Genomic DNA, 17,659 nt, shown 5'->3' on the forward strand with positions numbered 1-17,659 from the left:
TTTAATACTGTGCCAAGAGACTGGTGCTTTGAAGTCAGTGATAATGGATGGACAACTGATTCTATAGGCCTCTTGTGGCTCGAGGATTGCTTTATTCCGCATGTTATCAAGAGGCAACGCGGTACCTACTCACTACTCGTTATGGATGGCCATGGGAGTTACCTCACCCTACAATTCGACACAATCTGTATGGTAAATAATACTATTATAATTTGTATGCCTGCATACTTATCACATCTATTACAACTACTAGATGTCGGCTGTTTTGGTATATTGAAGCACTTCTATGGCCAATACGTACAGGATATGGCCCGTGTGGGTACTACCTATATTGATAAGCTCGATTTCCTCGATATCTATCCTATAGCGCGTGCAGCAACCTATAGAAGCTCTGTTATTATTACAAGCTTTACAGGCTCGGGTATAATACCCTATTCGCCAGAGAGAGTACTACAAAAGCTTGATATACGCCCTCCAACACCTACACTACCACTATCCCAAGGTAGTGCTAGTAGCCGTGAATTTGTGCCACATACACTATGCAAATCAGTCCATTTTAGACGTCAGGTATCGTCAATTTAACGACGAATTGAACAGGCTTCATTTGTATACGATGATGAAATACAACGACAGTTGGAGCAACTTAGCAGGGGGGGCCCAAAGCGTGGCAAATGAAGCAGCCATTACAGCAGCTAATTATAAGCGTACGATGGCAGAAAATGCTAGAAAGCAACGTAAGTATACACAACCTAGTACCCGATTGGCCTACGAAGGTGGTATTACTGTGGAGGACATGCAAATCCGTCTACAATTGGCAAATGAGACCAATATGGCTACACCATCGGCACCTCCACGTACAGCGAGACCGGCCAATGAGAGGGCGCCACAGCGTTGTGGTAATTGTCGTGTGGAAGGGCACAAGCGCAATAGGTGCCCGCTTAATAATAGCACCTAGTTCTTGCAATTTAATCGGCGTTGGTTGATTCATTCGTATAAAATATAGTGGTGGTGGAGATGGGTGGCCCTCCAGCACGGGTGGCCCTCCGACCCATGAAACACGTTATTGTCTATATATATAATCTTATGTGTCTCTTTGAATAATAATCAATTCACACCTCTGAACTACAACATGGAGTGGCCTCTTTAACTCCCACTCCCCATACACGTGCGATGTTGAGGTGCTGAGGCGGCTGTTTTGGTATATTGTGTTCCTTGGATACAAGTCTTGCGATAGTCGCTTAGGGAAGTTCTCTTCTCACTGCCTTAATTGCCGGTTTGGGAGGCGGCCCAGGATGAACACTCAGAGCTGAACTGACAAAATGGGTTAACAGAAAATAATCTATACCCTAGTCCCTCAATGTATATTTCCTAGTGACCAGCATAGTTAAGCTGATCATAAATAAAGGAGAAGGAAGTAGAAAATAATAGACAGACAGTTATAGAATTTATCTACAACACTAAGAATATTCTTATATAAGCTACCTCGCTACAATTTAAAATCTCAAAAAGTACCAAGCAAGCACTTGTGCTACGATCTTTTTCTGTTAGTCCCTTTTGCTGATTTATCTCTAGGTGGTCATCTAGGGCTGCCTGCCAGACCGGAAATCAGGGAGTAGTTTATTAGGGCCACCTCACATGATATCTACACCAATATAACTGAGGGCTTCTTCCCCTACAACTGCCCTGAGAGAGTTGGTTGCTTGTCTCTGTACCTACAGTCAAGAGCAAAAACAGCTTCTACCCTAGTAACTGCTTTTTCTTTTTTTAGGCCCTACTTAGCGCGGACTATCTGTTAATTAGGTATACTAAGTTAAGGGCTAGGATGCCAGCCTGTATACGGTAAAACGCCTATACTGTAATATTATACCTACTGCTCTAAATTCTAGATAGTAAAGCCTGATTATTGTGGTACTAGGTAAACGGTATTTAACAGTACTCCTTAACTTAGCATAGTCTGGCTGATACAAAATCTGCGCTAGGGCCTTAACAGTAGGGCCCAAGAAAAGAAAAGCAGTCAGTAGGGTAGAAGCTGTTTTCGCTCTCGACTAGATCTCGTCATCTCTTAAACAGTCAAGACTCGATTTGTCCCTCCCATCTTCCCTCTGTACATAGACACCACTTTAATACAGACACATTGCCTCCCTACAAGGGAGCGTGGACAGGCCTTATCTGAGGCTACGGTCTAAGACCGCAGCGAAAGGTGACTTGTTACGGCGAAACTAAACATATTCCTGATCTCTCTTGACTGCGCCAGGTCACCAATAAAGGGAAGGAATTGATCGAGATGCAGACCTGATGTATTTAAACACGGTACAGTCGTACTTGACAATACCAAACAGAAATTCTCTTAGCACAGAGTCACCTGACGATGAACCCCGCACTCATATGGCCCCAGTTATGTCTTCTTATTTATCCAGAATTCGTCTTACTGCGATCTCCTGTAGTAGTACTATTCCACCTGCTGCTTGGTCCACAAGGGGCGGAATACGCGACTATCGTGGACCCAACAAGAAGTTGACGTTGAACTATTGAAATATGTTCGCTGCACCAGGCCCCCCCAGATGTTTTGACCCTAGCAACATTCGCCTACCAAGTCTATGACACCTATAAAGGCGCTCCGAAGAGATTTAAAGATCTCACAGATGACATCAAAGGTCTTGAGATCCTCATTCGGAGACTGGGGAATAGACTTGCCCTCCAACAGGTGGACACTACTGGGCAAGAGAATTCTGAAGAGACTCTACTCTCGTCTGATGAAGTGGCGGACTTGGAACAACTGGTCAAACAAGCTGGAAAGTTGTTAGAGGAGTTGCAGCAGAAACAAGGATATGCGTCAGCTCTGAGAGGATTGAGTCGGTTTAGGTGGTCGCAAGGGGAAGTGGACTCCGTGAGGTCCAGAATTACGTCTCTTTGTGCGATCATTGGGGCATTCAATAGTGGATTGATGCTTCCTCATATTCCGTTCATAGTCCCCATGTGAGTCTCATAATATCCGTATCCACTGCGGTGTTCTTAGATTAGTTCCCTTCTCTTAGCGATGGATTACTGACTGACTGAATGTAGGGTCGACACACACCAAGAGATCCCGGAAAAGTTAGATAACTTCCTTCCGAGTCTCAACGAGAATAGCCTTTTATCTACCGTCTCCGTGGTTGATCCTAACACCGCAACCCTTACCGAAGTTGAAAACGAGGTAAACCCAGAGGGGGCCAACCGAGACCGAATGCCTGACTACGGTATATCCGAAGCGGAAGCAGAGCAGAATCAAGATCTTAACTTGGAATGGACAGCTCATGCATCTGTACCGGTGGTTTCGCCTCTCGTCAAACGATCACCGGCCACAGGCTCTCTCATGAGAAATACAGGTGCCAAGTTAGGTTTAGGAGCGCACACAGAAGAAATTGAAGTAATTTCAGCCATATACGGACCAAGGGTTGTTACAGACGTTATCAGACACATTGTCAATGCGCACTCATGTCTAAAGATGACAAGAGTTGTTTTCTCAGCTACGAACGAGACGTTCGGTGGAGACCCTTGGCCGAACTGCATTAAGGCGTTCTCAATGGTCTGGCGCAAAGTGATTCGACTCGATTATGGGAAAATTTATTCGGCTCCTCAGAAGCTCTTCGCTGAGGAAGGTGAACTACTTACCATCGATCTCTCGATCGCTCTGCCTTTCCACAAGAGTTCGGAAACGAAGAGCCGGGGTTCGATCTATATCTTGAATGCAAGCTGGCATAATATCGACGTGACTGAACATGTCGCGTCGATAACGGCGAAGGATCCACGACCGGATATCATAGCGTCAAATCATGAGTTCTTCGCAGTGGATCCGTGCTACGGACACAAGAAGGTCATGTCCGTAACTTGGACGTACTCGGATATTGCGACGGCACTATCATATTGCGAGGTGAGGGCTGTAACTGAGGATTCTTCGATACAAATACCCCCATACTTAGATATTATTTGTGCGAATTGGGGTGGGCTGGATGTTACGGATCTTGTTCGAGCGAAGATCACACCTCAGCAGACATTGCACTTTGACACTAAGAATGGCTGTGCGTTTGCATCTCCCGATCCGTTACCTGGATGGCAGAAGACGATTTCGATATTGTATCGATATGGGTCATTAGAACCAATGCAACTGCTGGTTATAGATGAGAACTCTGACTATGTCATGATTGACCCAGGGAAACGGCTGAGACGGAATTTCTTTTTCTCAAATACTATAGAAGTCACATCAGATATCAGATTAGTGGCTGCTGTGTGGGGATTGCAGCCGGTTTTTGAGAAGCGGTTTGGCACGGCTGTGACAGAGAGAAAGGAGGTTTCTTGTAGTAATGACTTCTTTGAGAGGGATGGATGGGTTGGGACGCTAAAAACCCTTCAGGTGTTCTTGCAGAATGTCCATACGGGGGAGTGTACTTGTGTGAGTGCGAAAGAGGGGAGTGTCCTTAAGATGCCAACTGTTTGGCCAGGGCATTAGACAGCTTTGGAGAAGCTAGAACTACTCTACCCTACCCACGGCTTCCTGCCCACTCAGTAGCGGCCGGGACTCTTCCAAGCCGCCCGCCAAGAGCCGAATGCAAAATCACATATGATACTTAGAGGTTTATTGATGATATATTTGGGGGTTATAGAACGACTCCCACTTTCGTGTTCACACCATACCCCCCCCCCCTCAGCAGGACCACAAGCGACGGTTAGGAATGCGTTTCCACAGCGTGAAGTGCGCCGCACTTCAGATGTGCAACCTAGACGCAGCTGGCTCATTTCAAAAAGGCACATTAGAGTAGGTTCGCGATGTGACTGGGCTTCAACTGCTCTAGTATGAGCAGTCTGACCTCAGGCGGGATTATCGAGAAGACGCCGTTGCTGTGGTTCGCGTTACGAAGCTCTTGATCTGTTAGGACGAGTGAGATTGGACTGGTATCCAGGCAATACTCGATGCGCGGACGCAGTAAGGGTACGTTTGCCGGGTTTCCAACTAGATACTCGGTGCCCACTTCATAAGCGTACTATTATTACTCTTGGACGTGCGATGATTTATAGAGAGAGATGAGAGGAGGAGTCGGATCACAGGAGAGAAGTAAATTCTGCTGTAGACAGAAACAGATGAGCCTTGATGAGTTGATGCATTCACTAGTCATTAACCTCCGTACAGTATCAACTCTTTTTCAGCGTACAGCTCGGAATCGCGCGTGCCGAATGATCCTCCGCTCTTGATCATCACCACAGCTCTTTCCCTCAATACACCCAACGTGTTCCTCATCTTGTTGTCGGTGTAGACAAGACTGTTCAAACAGACTCGATGTGGTCACTGTCGTTCTTGCTCTTGATGAAGTCCTGGGACGGAGACGATGGCCGATGCGCCTGGATGTATGCCGCTTCGCCCGCCGCGATATTCTCGGGGAGGGGTGGGATACCGTTTGGTGGAAAGAGCTTCTTGGCTCGCCAGGCCGCATGCCGCATCTTGCCAGAGAACAACGCCTGGCAACTCTCGATGGGCACTGCCTTGGTCTCGGGAACCCAAATGAAGGTGAATACGCTTTACCAACGTCAGCTCCCACCTCGATGCAGCCACTTTTGATGAAACAGCCAAAACTTACGCGGTCAAGAAACAGAGCGCTGAAAAGAAAAAGAAAGTTCCGTTTGCGTTGAGGGCGGACTCGATCATGTACGGGAAGACCAATGTGAGGATGAACTAATCATGCATGGTCAGCCGGAGACAAGTACTGTTGCAAGCAAGGGGGATGACATGCACTAAATAGCCACTGCAGAGAGGCGGCAAAGGCACCGGTGATTGGCCTGAGTCGGGCTGGGAAGATCTCTGCGGCGACGATCCATCTGATCGATGTTAGCTTAATCGCTTCGCCACGACAAAAAGTTCACAGGCATACGGTAGACCATTCCCTCCAAAACTCCAGACTATGTCGTTGTCAGCTTAATGCAATAGGTCGAAACCAGCGAGGAGGATGCGGGGACATACAGATTCCGTAAAGCATCACCATCGCGGTTGCGCCGGTACCGGCGGCGCGGACAGAGGCAGAAGGAATTCCTATGGTTGTATCGGCCACCGTTGTAAAGATTGCAATGTACAAGAGTGCCAGGGAGCATGCCGAGGCGGAGATCAGCCAGGGGATTCGACGTCCACTGCGATCCACCTGAGCGTTGCGTCAGTCGGGTTGGGAAGGTGCAAAACTGGCGTTCCGGTCGACTCACGATCAAGGCATAGAAGGCAATAGCTGCTACCGACCGGCAGACTCCATAGATGCCAGTGTATAACGCCACATCGCTGATGAGGAGCGACTTAAACAGGATCGGAGAATAGTAGCTGGAAGATCAGCAACGAGTCCTCTGGACTCCAGAAACCATGGGAGCATATCTCACTTGATGCAGATGGAGCCGGACCAGTTCTGGAACATAAACATTCCAACAATTATGGCGCTGAGCGGTGGTCAGCACGCGCCAAAGATTTTCTGGGCGGGGAACGTACAGGCGGTATCGCATACTCGAAGCTTTCATTTCGGCCGTGGAACCACGCAGTAGAGCCACCCAGCCTGTCCGGCCGCCAGATAGCCGTTCTTCCTCCTCCAGCCTGGCCTCGATCCTGCCAACTTCTTCCAGCATATATTGATGGTCGGCGGGGAGTTGGCGAAGATAGCAGAGGTTCTGGATCGCTTGTTCCCTTTTACCTTTTCGCCAGAGCAAAGTAGGCGACTCTCGAAGGATAAGCGTTCCCAAGGCCAAAGCACCTCCGGGGATGAGTTGAATGGCCATGGGAATGCGGAATGTGATCACCGCGTCGACCCCCATGTGTTGTTGGATCCCGTAGTTGATCCAGAACCCGACCAAAGAGCTGGAAGCAATGTGAGCCGCGCGTCACCACCTTTACAAGCTGTGAAATGCACTGACCCGACCTGGTACGCTACCTGTGGCATAAAAGGGGCGGTAAGCACAGCACATCTTGACAGTAGAGACGTATACATACGTCGAAATACCTAAATCGTCAGCACATGGCTCTCTTCGTAGCGTTTAACGTCAAGAAGCAATGACTCACCCAGTTAATTGTCCACGGATGGCGGTAGGAGCTACCTCGGCGATGTAGGACGGGATAATACCCGTCAAGGCACCGACGCCAAAGCCAGTCAAGACTCGCCCCGCATAAAGCATTGGCAAGCTCGAGGTCGCAGCTGTCATCAGGAGAGCACCGACCAAAAAGACAGTGCAGGTGACCTGCATTGCCTGGATCCGGCCAAGCGTCTCGCTGGACGGCCAGGCAAAGAGCGATCCAAAGAAACCTGCAGCGAGGTAGACCGCGGTAAGGTTTGACGTGGTGGATGTCCTGGCAGAGGTGGACATGTCCGTGAAGCCGAAATGCTGAAGCGTGTCAGCCGGGAAGGTAGAGGAGATTCATCTGCCTGCTGTCGATTATACCTCCTGGAAGCTGGCTCGGGCAAGCGTCGTTCCCCAGAATGAGCCATCGTAACCCTGATGACAAGAGCTTAGCTTGTTGACCCATTATACAAAGATCGCCGTGAACCCACAAACATGAGAGCGCCAAACGACGCCACGATTGCAAAGGTGTAGATTCGCCAATTATAGACCTCGGCTGCACATCACACAGTCAGCACTGATAAGACACCTCTCCAGCAGATTGGTCAGACTGACAAGGTGTTGGGCGGTCTTCGACTATGCCAAAACCCATCTTGATTGATGCTCGAATCGATAGTGGGTTGAAGGCCCGTTCTGAAAGTTCGGGAGATAGTTATTTATGATGGTCAGGGTGTCAAAGCGTCTTCGGCTCCCATTCGGGCCGACCGAATGTCCGCCCGCCCAGATTCACATCCGCGCAAAGTCGTGGTTGCTCCTGGCCGTACGGAGTAGTTGCCAAGGCGTCTTCAGTCTTCGGCTCGGACTCGGACCGACCGATTGTCGGCCCGCTCAGCTCAGATAATATCAGCACAAAGTGGGTGGTGCTTCTGGCCGTAAAGGTCACAATAACGCGCAGATTCCTGTTTAGAGGTGTTCTTCTTCTTCATCATCACCACCTCACAAAGCCGTATCTCGAAACGCATCTACAATGGTCGACCTCGAATCATTTGGCTTGTCTTCGCTGTTTTCTGTCGAGGGAAAAGTAAGTCGATCGCGGCGTAGAGCTACAGCTGCTGACGTGTCTAGACTGTGGTCGTTACCGGAGGAGGTTCAGGACTCGGAAAAGGTACGTAGTTCTGCACGGCTGTTGCGTTGTGCCTCGCTCACATCCTTCCTCAGCAATCGCCGGCGGGTTTGCGTTCAACGGCGCCAAGGTCTACATTGTGGGAAGAAGAGTCGATGTCCTAAACTCGGCGGCAGATGAGATCAATGCGGCGAGTCGAGGCAAAGTCATACCGTGAGCGATCCCTCCTTACCATTTGCCCCCACCCCAGCCTAACCACTTCACCATCGCGAGTGCTGACTGCAACGAGACTACCCGGCGACGTTGGGTCTAAACAAAGAGTCGATGAGCTCGTGACTACGCTGCAGACGCTCGAGGACCACGTCGATGTATTGATCAATTGCGCGGGGATAAATCGTCCCTGGAAAGCCGAAGCATCAGAGTTTGACGGCCGACATAACGATCCCGATGCAGTTGAGAAACTGTTGTGGCATGGTCTCGACGATGACGATTTTCAGTCGACCTATTCAATCAATGTCAACGGTGTCTACTTTGTCAGCACAAGGATGGTTCCCCTCTTGCGACAGTCATCAGCTCCGACGGTCATCGTCATTGCCTCCATAGCAGGAATGATGCTACAGCGGTAAGTCATCACACATTGTTTCGCTTGCGATGCCGAGGCTGATTGTCGCCCAGGACGGTGGGTGCATTGTCGTACCCTATCTCCAAAGTGAGTTCACGTCGTCTCCCGATCGAATCGACACTAATTGGCTAGGCTGCGACACTACACTGTGCAAGTCTGCTCGCCTCGCGATTCACACCGCAAGTTTGACGTCCCAGTACTCGAGGTTCTGTGTGCTAATGCGTCTTTCAACAGCTTCAAGATACGGGTAAACACGATTCTCCCCGGAATTTTCCCCTCCGAAATGACTGGCGTTTCTGCGAAACCTGATCTGAGCGATCTGATTGAGTCCAATCCCCAAGCGGCAAAGGCAGTGGCGAGATGCCCAGCTGGGCGAGCAGGACTAGAAACAGAGATAGTTGGGCCTTGCCTCCTTTTGGCTTCGGCGGCGGGCGGTTACATGAATAACGCGAGACTCACGATTGACGGGGGACGCCTGATGGCGGCTGGTTCAAACGACGGCGTTCGGATGGAGGAATGGACGTATGTTTAGTATAAGCAATGTCGTGCCTTCATATGGCCATTGGAGAAGTTGATCAGATTGCCTGCATGCATCAGGTAGAGAATGGCAGTCCGTAGACTGGCGTCTTTCTGCCTGATTGGCCACGTACTCTTTCAGACTTGGGTCGTTCATCAAGCTGTGCTGCACGTTTCGCTGTTTCCGCACATTTAGTTGCAGGATTTGCATCGGCTTAGACATCATTCACCGGGTAGAGAGTACGACACTGGCGGCTAGACGATTCATGAGGCCTGTCGCAGATTGCACATCTAGGTTCCTCTCCTTGGCATTCACTATGGCGGGGGCCTGGCTGAGCACACCTGCTACAAACCTGCGCTTTCGTGCACGAAAAGGCTTTGTGCTAGACGCCCATACACCTGAAGGACTGCATCGGTCCAAGCCTGGGCTCGAAGACACGGGTGAAGGCCGACTCTCCATCCACGTTGAAGTACTGACCTTCCAGCAGACTCGCTGCGTCAGCGCACTTATTTACATACACGGCCATAGATCCGTACGCCTTTGGTAGATCTTTCCGGCTGAGCCACGACATTCTTGCAATCCTCACCTAGTTCTCCTTCTCCAGCATCTCTACAATACCTGCTCGAAGCTCGCCGTGCTCGTCCAGCACCGCTGTCCGGCACGCATTGTCTACCTTGACCCCGCAGCACACGTGCCCCCGCCACTTTGGTCTTCACCCGTACAAGTTCACTTTCATCCCGACGGGTGATGCGGATGCGAGCAGTGTTGGGGGGGGTTCTTTGTGACTGCCACACACCGCCAGCTGCCTCCTTCCTCTTTGTCACGCATCTCTTTCTCGATATCGTGTCTGATCTTGCTTGCGCTCGCGCTGTTCCTTTCCGCCTCTTCCACATTAGGCACGTCCACGGTGTAGTACAACGTATCCGTGGAAGTTAAAGGGGTTGTCTCGTTGAAGATTGTCTTCTGGTTACTGGGGTGGCTGCCGGGCGGCGTACGGATTCGGGCTCGACTGGTGAATGCTGGATAGCTGCTTTTCGACGATGGCCGTGCCCTGCTCCTGTATGATACTACTGACTTGTTGCTGAACGATACTATTGGCCTGCCGTTGAACGATAATAATGACTTTTTCGGTGCCAATGTTCATGATCTCTTGCTGCTAGACCTGTGCATTTGGGACCCATGGGAGTGGTAATCGATTCTCATCCCATTTGCCAAGATCCCATGGGACTAATTACTATTCCCATCCCATCCCATAGGAGTAGACCTGCCAAGACTTATTAAATAATTATTTTTAAAAAAGATTAGTATTCATTGAAAGAGAATAAGTTAATTAATATCTTTGTGAAATTGAGCAAAATATATATTGAAGTGGTGCTGTAGGAACCCTCAACGCAGATGTATATTTTGACAAAAGTTACATACAATGTCAGAAATTACCTATTCCGGTTAGATCAAAAAGATACCCTAGCCTTATGTAGTTAGCGTATATCCCATGGGAATCCCATGGACATGACCTTTCAATCCTATCCCATGGGACCTATGGGAGTAGGAATCCCATGCACAGGTCTACTTGCTGCACGACTTGCGTGACTTCCCGGCAGACTACCTCACTCGCCCGTTGCTGCACCGTTCTTTTGACTTCTTCCCCAATGGCATGTGCAATTTCGCCTTGCACAGTGACTTTCAGCTGCTCTTGCACTACATCCCTGACCTCTTCTGACACGGCCACCTTCACTTGCCCAATGTCCGTTACCTGGTCGATGGCCTCCTGAACCAGCGCGAAGCGTTCGTCCACGGAATTGTGCACGCCGGCGACGACCTTCAATATCGTTTCCAACCGAGACTCTTGGACATCGCCCGTTTTTATCAGTGCCCTTGACTCGAAATTTCCTCTTTTGCCAGCGTTCCTCGGTGCGTGAAGCGCGTGAACGGCTTGGACGCGTCACTCCCGGCGACACGCTGTCGTCCGGTTGCGCCAGCGGGCGCGCAATGGCGGCCATGGATGGATCTGCCAAATAGGCGCGGTATTTACTTGAAATGCGCCCTTTCTTTCGATTATAAAACAGAAATCCCCGTTTAGTACGGTATCGGGTACCCACCGACAGCCCCGCACGTAGTGCGGGGTGAGATTCGGGATGTTCGGCCGGCCCGAGACTTGCCGACTAACTCAAATCCGCGAGCGTGAAGCAGTATAATTTGGTAGTGACGCGTCTCAATCGGTAACGATTGTAAACACTCAAGACCTGCTCTGAACTCTCATCCCACTTGTTTGCGCCGCCATGTCCGCAGAGCACGCTCCCAAAGTCCCAGCGTACGCCGAGTGCGCTCGCACCGACAAACCAGCGCTAGTGACTCCTGAGTCGGTCTCCAAGGATGATGAACGAGCTCCAGCGATCCACTGCACCAACATTGCCGTGGCTGGCGGTGTCAAGTATTCGACTTGGTTCGGAGGGTCTTACGAGGGCTCGATAGACACAAAGATCTGGTCAGTGCCCTCTTTCTCACCTTGAAGCGCGCGACCAGTCGCATTGAGGCTAAAGAACATGGACAGGTTCTCCAAAAATACCGATGGCAGTTGGACCAAGCCTCGGGGAATCGCCGGCAATATAGAAGGCGAGGAGATTGTCTACTGGAATCCGGTGCTCTTTATCCCGGACCGCTCTCGGCCGCAAGAACTTCACGTCTTTTTCAAAAAGTTTACGCCCATTCCCGTCTGGGTTACGTTCTGGACAAGCAGCGGCGATGGTGGAGAGACCTGGTCTGTACCGAGAGAGCTTGTTCCCGGACCAGGCGGAAAGAGAGGTAGAGGGCCGCAGAAGAATCCGCCGATTGTATTGAGCAATGGCGATTGGCTCTCGGCGGGCTCCTACGAGGTTACCAACCCGCCGGGCAGTGAAGCCTACGGTGTATGGGTGCGTTCCCTTTAGCAGATCCCCCCCCCCCTTCCCTCCTACTTCCCTCCCACCTCTCAAGGCAACGGCTCACCCTCGTTTGCAGGACGCTTGGTCTGACGTCGCGCCCAAACCTAGGCCCGGCGACGACTTTAAGCAAGGAGAAAAGTGGATCCGGTCCGATCTCATCGAGCTTCCCTCTGATCGCGGAAAGGCCGAAGGCAGCTTCCCCGGAGAGGGTGTCATTCAACCTGGGATATGGGAGTCCAAAGGCAAGCCGGGACACTGTCACATGACGATGCGATCCAGTGTTGGGTGCATTATCCAAGCGGACTCCACCGACTATGGCCGAACGTGGGGGCCAGCGTATAGGACATCGCTGCCCAACAACAATTCAGGTCATTGCGTGACGACCTTGCGGGACGGACGAGTTGTCTGGTGAGTCTGCATTTTGACCGTGCAAGGGAGTGTAGGAGCTAACGCAATGACAGGGCCGGCAACTACCAGACGCAAAACTGGGGCCCGCGAACACCGCTGTGCCTTGCGATCAGCGAGGATGACGGCAAGACGTGGAAGCTTTGGGCAACGCTCGAGGACGCGCCTCCGCCTGATGATTTCAAGCGAGTCATTGCCTTGGAGACGGGAATTGTGAACGACGGGAGATCTGAGTTTTCGTGAGTGTCTTGAGGGCTTTCGCTGACGAGCTGCTGGGATGAGGAGACGTTTGTTGGCTGACTAGCATACATAGGTACCCTTGCTTGACGCCTACGGAGGAAGATGACGAGGACGGGGTTTGGGTCTCGTGGACGTGGCAGCGACGAGGGATTATGATTGCCAGAGTCGTTGAATGTTAAGTATAATCCTTGATTTAATGTATATATATATATATAACCCAAGCGCGGGTCAAGCGATCTTTACAGTGCCAAAGGGGTGTTGACCTGGGTATATAAACTCCTACCATTCATGTCCCGGGTCTCGTCCCAGGTTATTACGAGCTCGGTGACTCTTCTCCAAACTCCTGCCTTGGCTTTGACTTGTACAAAGCTTATACGGATAGTAAGCCTCCCAGAGCACCACGCTGCTGCGCCTTGACTGCGGCCTAGCAGACCTAGGAGGCAAGGTCGACACGTTTGCTCACCGTGGCTAAGAGCTGAGCGGGGGAATTACAAGTGAAGAGAATAGCCGCACAGTCAAGTGATCCTCGGCCTGGTCTAATGTGATTGTGAGGCGCCCGATTACGATGTGTAGGTAGCGCAGTGTCGAGCGACAAAATAGTGGCATTCGCGAAAATACGGAGCATGAGGGACAAAGGAGGAAGCTATTGTAATGGCTGTGGCCGATACTAGATACAGATTTCACGTGATTCATCAGTGATTGCCGCAACAGCAACAGGAACGATGACGATCATGTATACATGAAATAGACTTTTGACAGTATACTCTACCGGTCCCTGCTAATCTCCTGGCTTTTTTCGAACCCTTCTGCCAAGACTTTCAGAATGTCGCTCAGCATGCTGATTTCCTCCCGAGCTAAGAATGAAGTCAGTCTACTGCTCTAGTTGTGTCTGCTCTACTACTCACAGTCCAGCACAGTAGTCTTGATTTCTGCGTCGCCGCTCAGGCAGCGATGCAGCTCTTTGAACATTAACGTGTAGTAGTCTTCGTATGTCGGCCGGATTGTCTCTTCAGAAAAATCCCCATTGGGGTGCCTGGAGAGCGTAGTCGCGGTGATTGGCAAACCTTTGATATACGGCCTAAACCTTAGCAATCCGGTTGACTGGGTTAATGGGATAGGAGACTCACGAGTCGAAGGTGAGCTTGAGTCGCTGGTGCTGAGCCAGGACCTCGACGGTCGCGTCCACAGACAAGACCGCATCCTCGCCAGACTACGGAGGTCAGGATATTGAACGCGTTGCACACGATTTTGATACTGTGCGTTAGACTCACCTCATATGCAAGAACAAAGCCGTCGCTACGAGTAATGATTAGCACGGGGCCGGCTCCATGGCTTGGCTTGGGGATTAACTTACTACTGCAGCATAATGGACAAAAAGTTCCCTCGAGCACTTGGCACGGCTGCAATGACATGGCGAGGAAGACCAAACAGCTCTCGCATGAGGCTTAGGTCGTGCGGGGAGATGTGGAACTTGCAAGCCCGAATGTACTGCGCGACCGGCGATTTGTAGTCGAGGCCCGTGTACTCCTCGAATTGGCTCGTGGCGACTTGACGCCTCTTAGCCGAAGCCTCCTCGGGGATATCTGGACTCAGTGAGCGGACCGATCATACACGTTGGGGCATTCGGAGAGACTTACCCGAGAAACGTTGTGAGTAGGTGCCGCTCTGTGAGATAATCCCGTCCTTGACCTACAAAAGGTCATTAGTGTAGAAACCATTGGCATCGAGTGAACATTACTCACCCTCGATGTAAAGTTGCGGAACCGGACTAGAGCAATCAGCAATGTTTTTAACCCTAAAAAAGTGCCCTACCATAGTTTATCTGGGCTGGATCCAGTTTGCCCACGGCCTCCTTAAATCTCAAGAACGCGGTCGCATATCGTCTCATGTAGCCGACAAAGACCAATTTGCCGGAAGCGAGGCGTGCGGCCTCGATATCGTCCGCTTCTCGCAAGGTCTGAGCCATCGGCTTTTCGACAAAGAGATGCTTGCCGGCTTTCAGACATTGTACTGCGTGTACGCTCTGGCTTTATATGAGCTAATATTTAGGAGACGTCTAGCCGGTAATATCCTTACGTGGAATTCGCTGAATGTTGAGCTCAGTATCAGCAATCGCGCAAACTCGACACCATTCGGGAAGGGCAACTCACTCGGAATGACAGATCAATACCACATCCACGTCGGAGCACGCTGCCAGCATTTCCGACCTGTTGAAGACGTGAGCACCCGGGAATGCCTCAAATTTGACCAAACCTACACGTCTGTGAATGTGCGGGGGATGTTGAACTTTCGCGCACAGTGCTCCAAAGCTTGCTTGGAAACATCCACTATTGCCGCGACCTCGTACATGTGCGAAAGGAAGCCGAGGGTAGGCAGCTAGAGGCCAGATTCAGCTGGACAGGTTGCAAGTGCACACAAGACATGGGGAGCCTTACATGGGTGCACATTGCGATCTCCCCCGCACCGATAACCTGCGCTATGTGAGCTGGGTAGTCAAAAGTGTCTGCCGCGATGACCTACAGCGACATTGATAACGCGACTCGTGGACATGTTGACGCAGAGGGCTGCCGTTGATATGTTAGTACGCGTGAGCAAGCCGTCGAGTTGGGCTTTTCACAAATGGCAGAATGACTGATTTCCTTCGGGATCAAGATATATATCAAGCAAGTTCAAGTGGATGGGATTATAAAAGTCCCGTCAACCCCGCACCATCGGCCCGATGCCGAGATAAGGTTAATGGAGATATCGGGGAGATCCCGGTCTGCCCCTCAGCTGTAGCTTTGTTGCTTCCTGCGGTATTAACCGGTCCGACAGCACCTTTCCTCGCGGACTTGATCTCAGTCGAATGGAATACCCAGGCTTTGCTATACACCAGATCATCACCTATACGTATATCAATGATGCGAATCGCCATTTTCGACGTTAGCCACTGGCATTTTCCGCTCTACATTCCCGTCTTGACCGATCCTGGCATCACACTCGTTGGCATCTGCGATGACAAGGGGTCTGCGGGTCCCGAAATGGCTCGCCGGCTCGACTGCCCGCTACTGTCGCGCGACGAATTGCTCGATCTCGACTTTGATTTCGCGATGATCTTCAGCCGGCACTCCGAGATGGCGGCGACCGCCCACAAGGTCATCGACAAAGGACGGCCCTTCCTGATTGAAAAGCCCTGTGGGCTGAACACAGCCGAGGTTGCTGCGCTGCGTCTAGCAGCGGACAAGGCTGGCCTCTTTGTCGCCGTCCCGTTTATCCTACGTGTGAGCGACTTAGCGCGCGAGCTCAGTCAGAGTGGTACGCTGTCGCCTACTGGCTACCGACATTTGTCGTTTCGCTTCATTGTCGGATCGTCCACTCGATACGAAACAAATGGCTGCAAGTGGATGCTTGCGAAAGCCACGGCTGGCGGTGGATCCGTCCTCAACGTCGGCGTGCACTTTTTCGATCTCCTAGAATCGCTGACCGGAAGTCGAGTCATCTCGGTCACGGCGCAAACGAAGACATTCCGCAAAGATATCGACATTGACGAATTGGCCATGTTTACAGTAACCATGGCGTCTGGCCAGATTGCTCATATCCATACGGGATACCTGTACCCCGGCACGCCCGATGATCAGCGCGAGTTCGGCTTTTCGGTCTCTCACGATGCTGCATATCTCCAGGGATTTGCTGATCAGATCGTTGTCAAGTCCGCCGACGGCGCGCTGCGGCACACGACTGTCGAGTATAACACCGATCAGTTCTATCCCGTCTTTTTCCGCGACGCGCTCGCGCGTTGCCGCGCAGGCCGGCCGCCGCTTGTCGGTCTCGAGGAGGCGCTGCGCGCATTGTCAGTCGTTGAGGCGGGATATCGTTCAGCCGAGCAGGGTGGCGCTCCGATTGCGGTACCGCTGGTTTAGGGGAAGCCGTTCTTCGATGGGCTGGCGAAGTTGAGAATCAAGTTACTACACCAGAACGTCAGGTTGCGCTTGTAGCTAAGAATGTTGTTTGAAGATAGCTTTAGGTGTCGGACAATGTAGCACGATCGTTGTCGCAAAATTGTACTCTGCTTGATCTTCTTGTCAGGGTTCAGTGCTTGTTGTGTTACCTATAGACACGCCCTGACTCCATCTTCATACATCAGAGGAATGCAGAATGGTGGATGCCGCTATATCAGGGGAATGCAAAACGGTACAGGTCGCCTCGAGCGCTTGACGATAGATAGCAACAAGGGTGCCGTATGCTGTAGTCAAAATCCGCGAGCACGGTACCGATGATTGCATACATATACTATATGCATATATACAGAGTAGCAATTTCATGCTCTCACCTCTGTCGTCTCTGTCTAGCCTTCACTCCGCAGCGAAAGTCATCTTCAGGCATGGCCATCAGTCTTGCCGTTCGTCTTGCTCTTTGACTTTCCGGCATTAACCTTTTTCTCCAACTATCGTTCCAGGGCGATAGTATCGCTGCACTCTTGCTCAACATAGTAGCTCGTTACAAAAGAGGCGCAGTCGGGATGTCCGAAAATACTCAATCGAGAAAGCCCCCTCCCCCGCTCAAAGTAGGCGAAATTCGGCATCGGGCCGATTCCGCGGCCCGCTGCGCCGATCATTACTGTCTGGCATTATGACGTGCGTATAGATGGGTGTTTTTCCGCGAAACACCGCCGCTCTGCATCTTGACATTTGGGACGGTATGGGAGACGGATGTTGTACACCGGGGCTGTCCTACATGACTTGAGATACGAAGGGGGGATAGTCTTGAGGGGGGTTTGGGACTACGTATGACCGCGG

General features: G+C 51.1%; 7 protein-coding genes across 7 annotated transcripts; 4 read left to right on the plus strand and 3 right to left on the minus strand.

Moving 5' to 3' along the window:
* Nucleotides 1-2,368: 2,368 nt before the first annotated feature.
* On the plus strand, nucleotides 2,369-4,486 carry N7481_001272 (uncharacterized protein; the record flags this gene model as incomplete). Its single annotated transcript, XM_057260491.1, has 3 exons — nucleotides 2,369-2,443; nucleotides 2,552-2,976; nucleotides 3,064-4,486. 3 exons carry the CDS (start codon nucleotides 2,369-2,371, stop codon nucleotides 4,484-4,486), a joined length of 1,923 nt encoding a protein of 640 aa, XP_057128323.1.
* An 812-nt stretch (nucleotides 4,487-5,298) lies between these two features.
* Nucleotides 5,299-7,708, minus strand: N7481_001273 (hexose transport-related protein; the record flags this gene model as incomplete). The annotated part of the gene is made up of 14 exons (XM_057260492.1): nucleotides 5,299-5,548; nucleotides 5,610-5,628; nucleotides 5,765-5,847; nucleotides 5,901-5,928; nucleotides 5,990-6,164; nucleotides 6,223-6,334; nucleotides 6,391-6,447; nucleotides 6,497-6,859; nucleotides 6,916-6,932; nucleotides 6,992-7,001; nucleotides 7,061-7,380; nucleotides 7,438-7,491; nucleotides 7,548-7,612; nucleotides 7,672-7,708. The coding sequence occupies 14 exons, from the start codon at nucleotides 7,706-7,708 to the stop codon at nucleotides 5,299-5,301; spliced, it is 1,590 nt and encodes a 529-aa protein (XP_057128324.1).
* A 375-nt stretch (nucleotides 7,709-8,083) lies between these two features.
* N7481_001274 (SDR family NAD(P)-dependent oxidoreductase) lies at nucleotides 8,084-9,333 on the plus strand (the record flags this gene model as incomplete). Its single annotated transcript, XM_057260493.1, has 5 exons — nucleotides 8,084-8,137; nucleotides 8,182-8,221; nucleotides 8,275-8,392; nucleotides 8,469-8,801; nucleotides 8,934-9,333. The coding sequence occupies 5 exons, from the start codon at nucleotides 8,084-8,086 to the stop codon at nucleotides 9,331-9,333; spliced, it is 945 nt and encodes a 314-aa protein (XP_057128325.1).
* A 1,522-nt stretch (nucleotides 9,334-10,855) lies between these two features.
* N7481_001275 (uncharacterized protein) lies at nucleotides 10,856-11,318 on the minus strand (the record flags this gene model as incomplete). The annotated part of the gene is made up of 2 exons (XM_057260494.1): nucleotides 10,856-11,163; nucleotides 11,258-11,318. The coding sequence occupies 2 exons, from the start codon at nucleotides 11,316-11,318 to the stop codon at nucleotides 10,856-10,858; spliced, it is 369 nt and encodes a 122-aa protein (XP_057128326.1).
* A 279-nt stretch (nucleotides 11,319-11,597) lies between these two features.
* N7481_001276 (neuraminidase) lies at nucleotides 11,598-13,063 on the plus strand (the record flags this gene model as incomplete). Its single annotated transcript, XM_057260495.1, has 5 exons — nucleotides 11,598-11,803; nucleotides 11,870-12,230; nucleotides 12,316-12,647; nucleotides 12,701-12,883; nucleotides 12,958-13,063. 5 exons carry the CDS (start codon nucleotides 11,598-11,600, stop codon nucleotides 13,061-13,063), a joined length of 1,188 nt encoding a protein of 395 aa, XP_057128327.1.
* A 586-nt stretch (nucleotides 13,064-13,649) lies between these two features.
* On the minus strand, nucleotides 13,650-15,434 carry N7481_001277 (Gfo/Idh/MocA family protein; the record flags this gene model as incomplete). Its single annotated transcript, XM_057260496.1, has 13 exons — nucleotides 13,650-13,738; nucleotides 13,790-13,962; nucleotides 14,012-14,094; nucleotides 14,156-14,180; nucleotides 14,239-14,467; nucleotides 14,522-14,573; nucleotides 14,627-14,652; nucleotides 14,697-14,907; nucleotides 14,961-14,970; nucleotides 15,035-15,091; nucleotides 15,142-15,260; nucleotides 15,320-15,355; nucleotides 15,405-15,434. 13 exons carry the CDS (start codon nucleotides 15,432-15,434, stop codon nucleotides 13,650-13,652), a joined length of 1,140 nt encoding a protein of 379 aa, XP_057128328.1.
* A 350-nt stretch (nucleotides 15,435-15,784) lies between these two features.
* On the plus strand, nucleotides 15,785-16,783 carry N7481_001278 (Gfo/Idh/MocA family protein; the record flags this gene model as incomplete). The annotated part of the gene is made up of 1 exon (XM_057260497.1): nucleotides 15,785-16,783. The coding sequence occupies one exon, from the start codon at nucleotides 15,785-15,787 to the stop codon at nucleotides 16,781-16,783; it is 999 nt and encodes a 332-aa protein (XP_057128329.1).
* Nucleotides 16,784-17,659: the final 876 nt, after the last annotated feature.

This window comes from Penicillium waksmanii (genome assembly GCF_028829765.1).
Source record: "Penicillium waksmanii strain IBT 27052 chromosome Unknown utg000001l:1.0-4852451.0:1.0-4856178.0, whole genome shotgun sequence".
Lineage (NCBI taxonomy): Eukaryota > Fungi > Ascomycota > Eurotiomycetes > Eurotiales > Aspergillaceae > Penicillium > Penicillium waksmanii.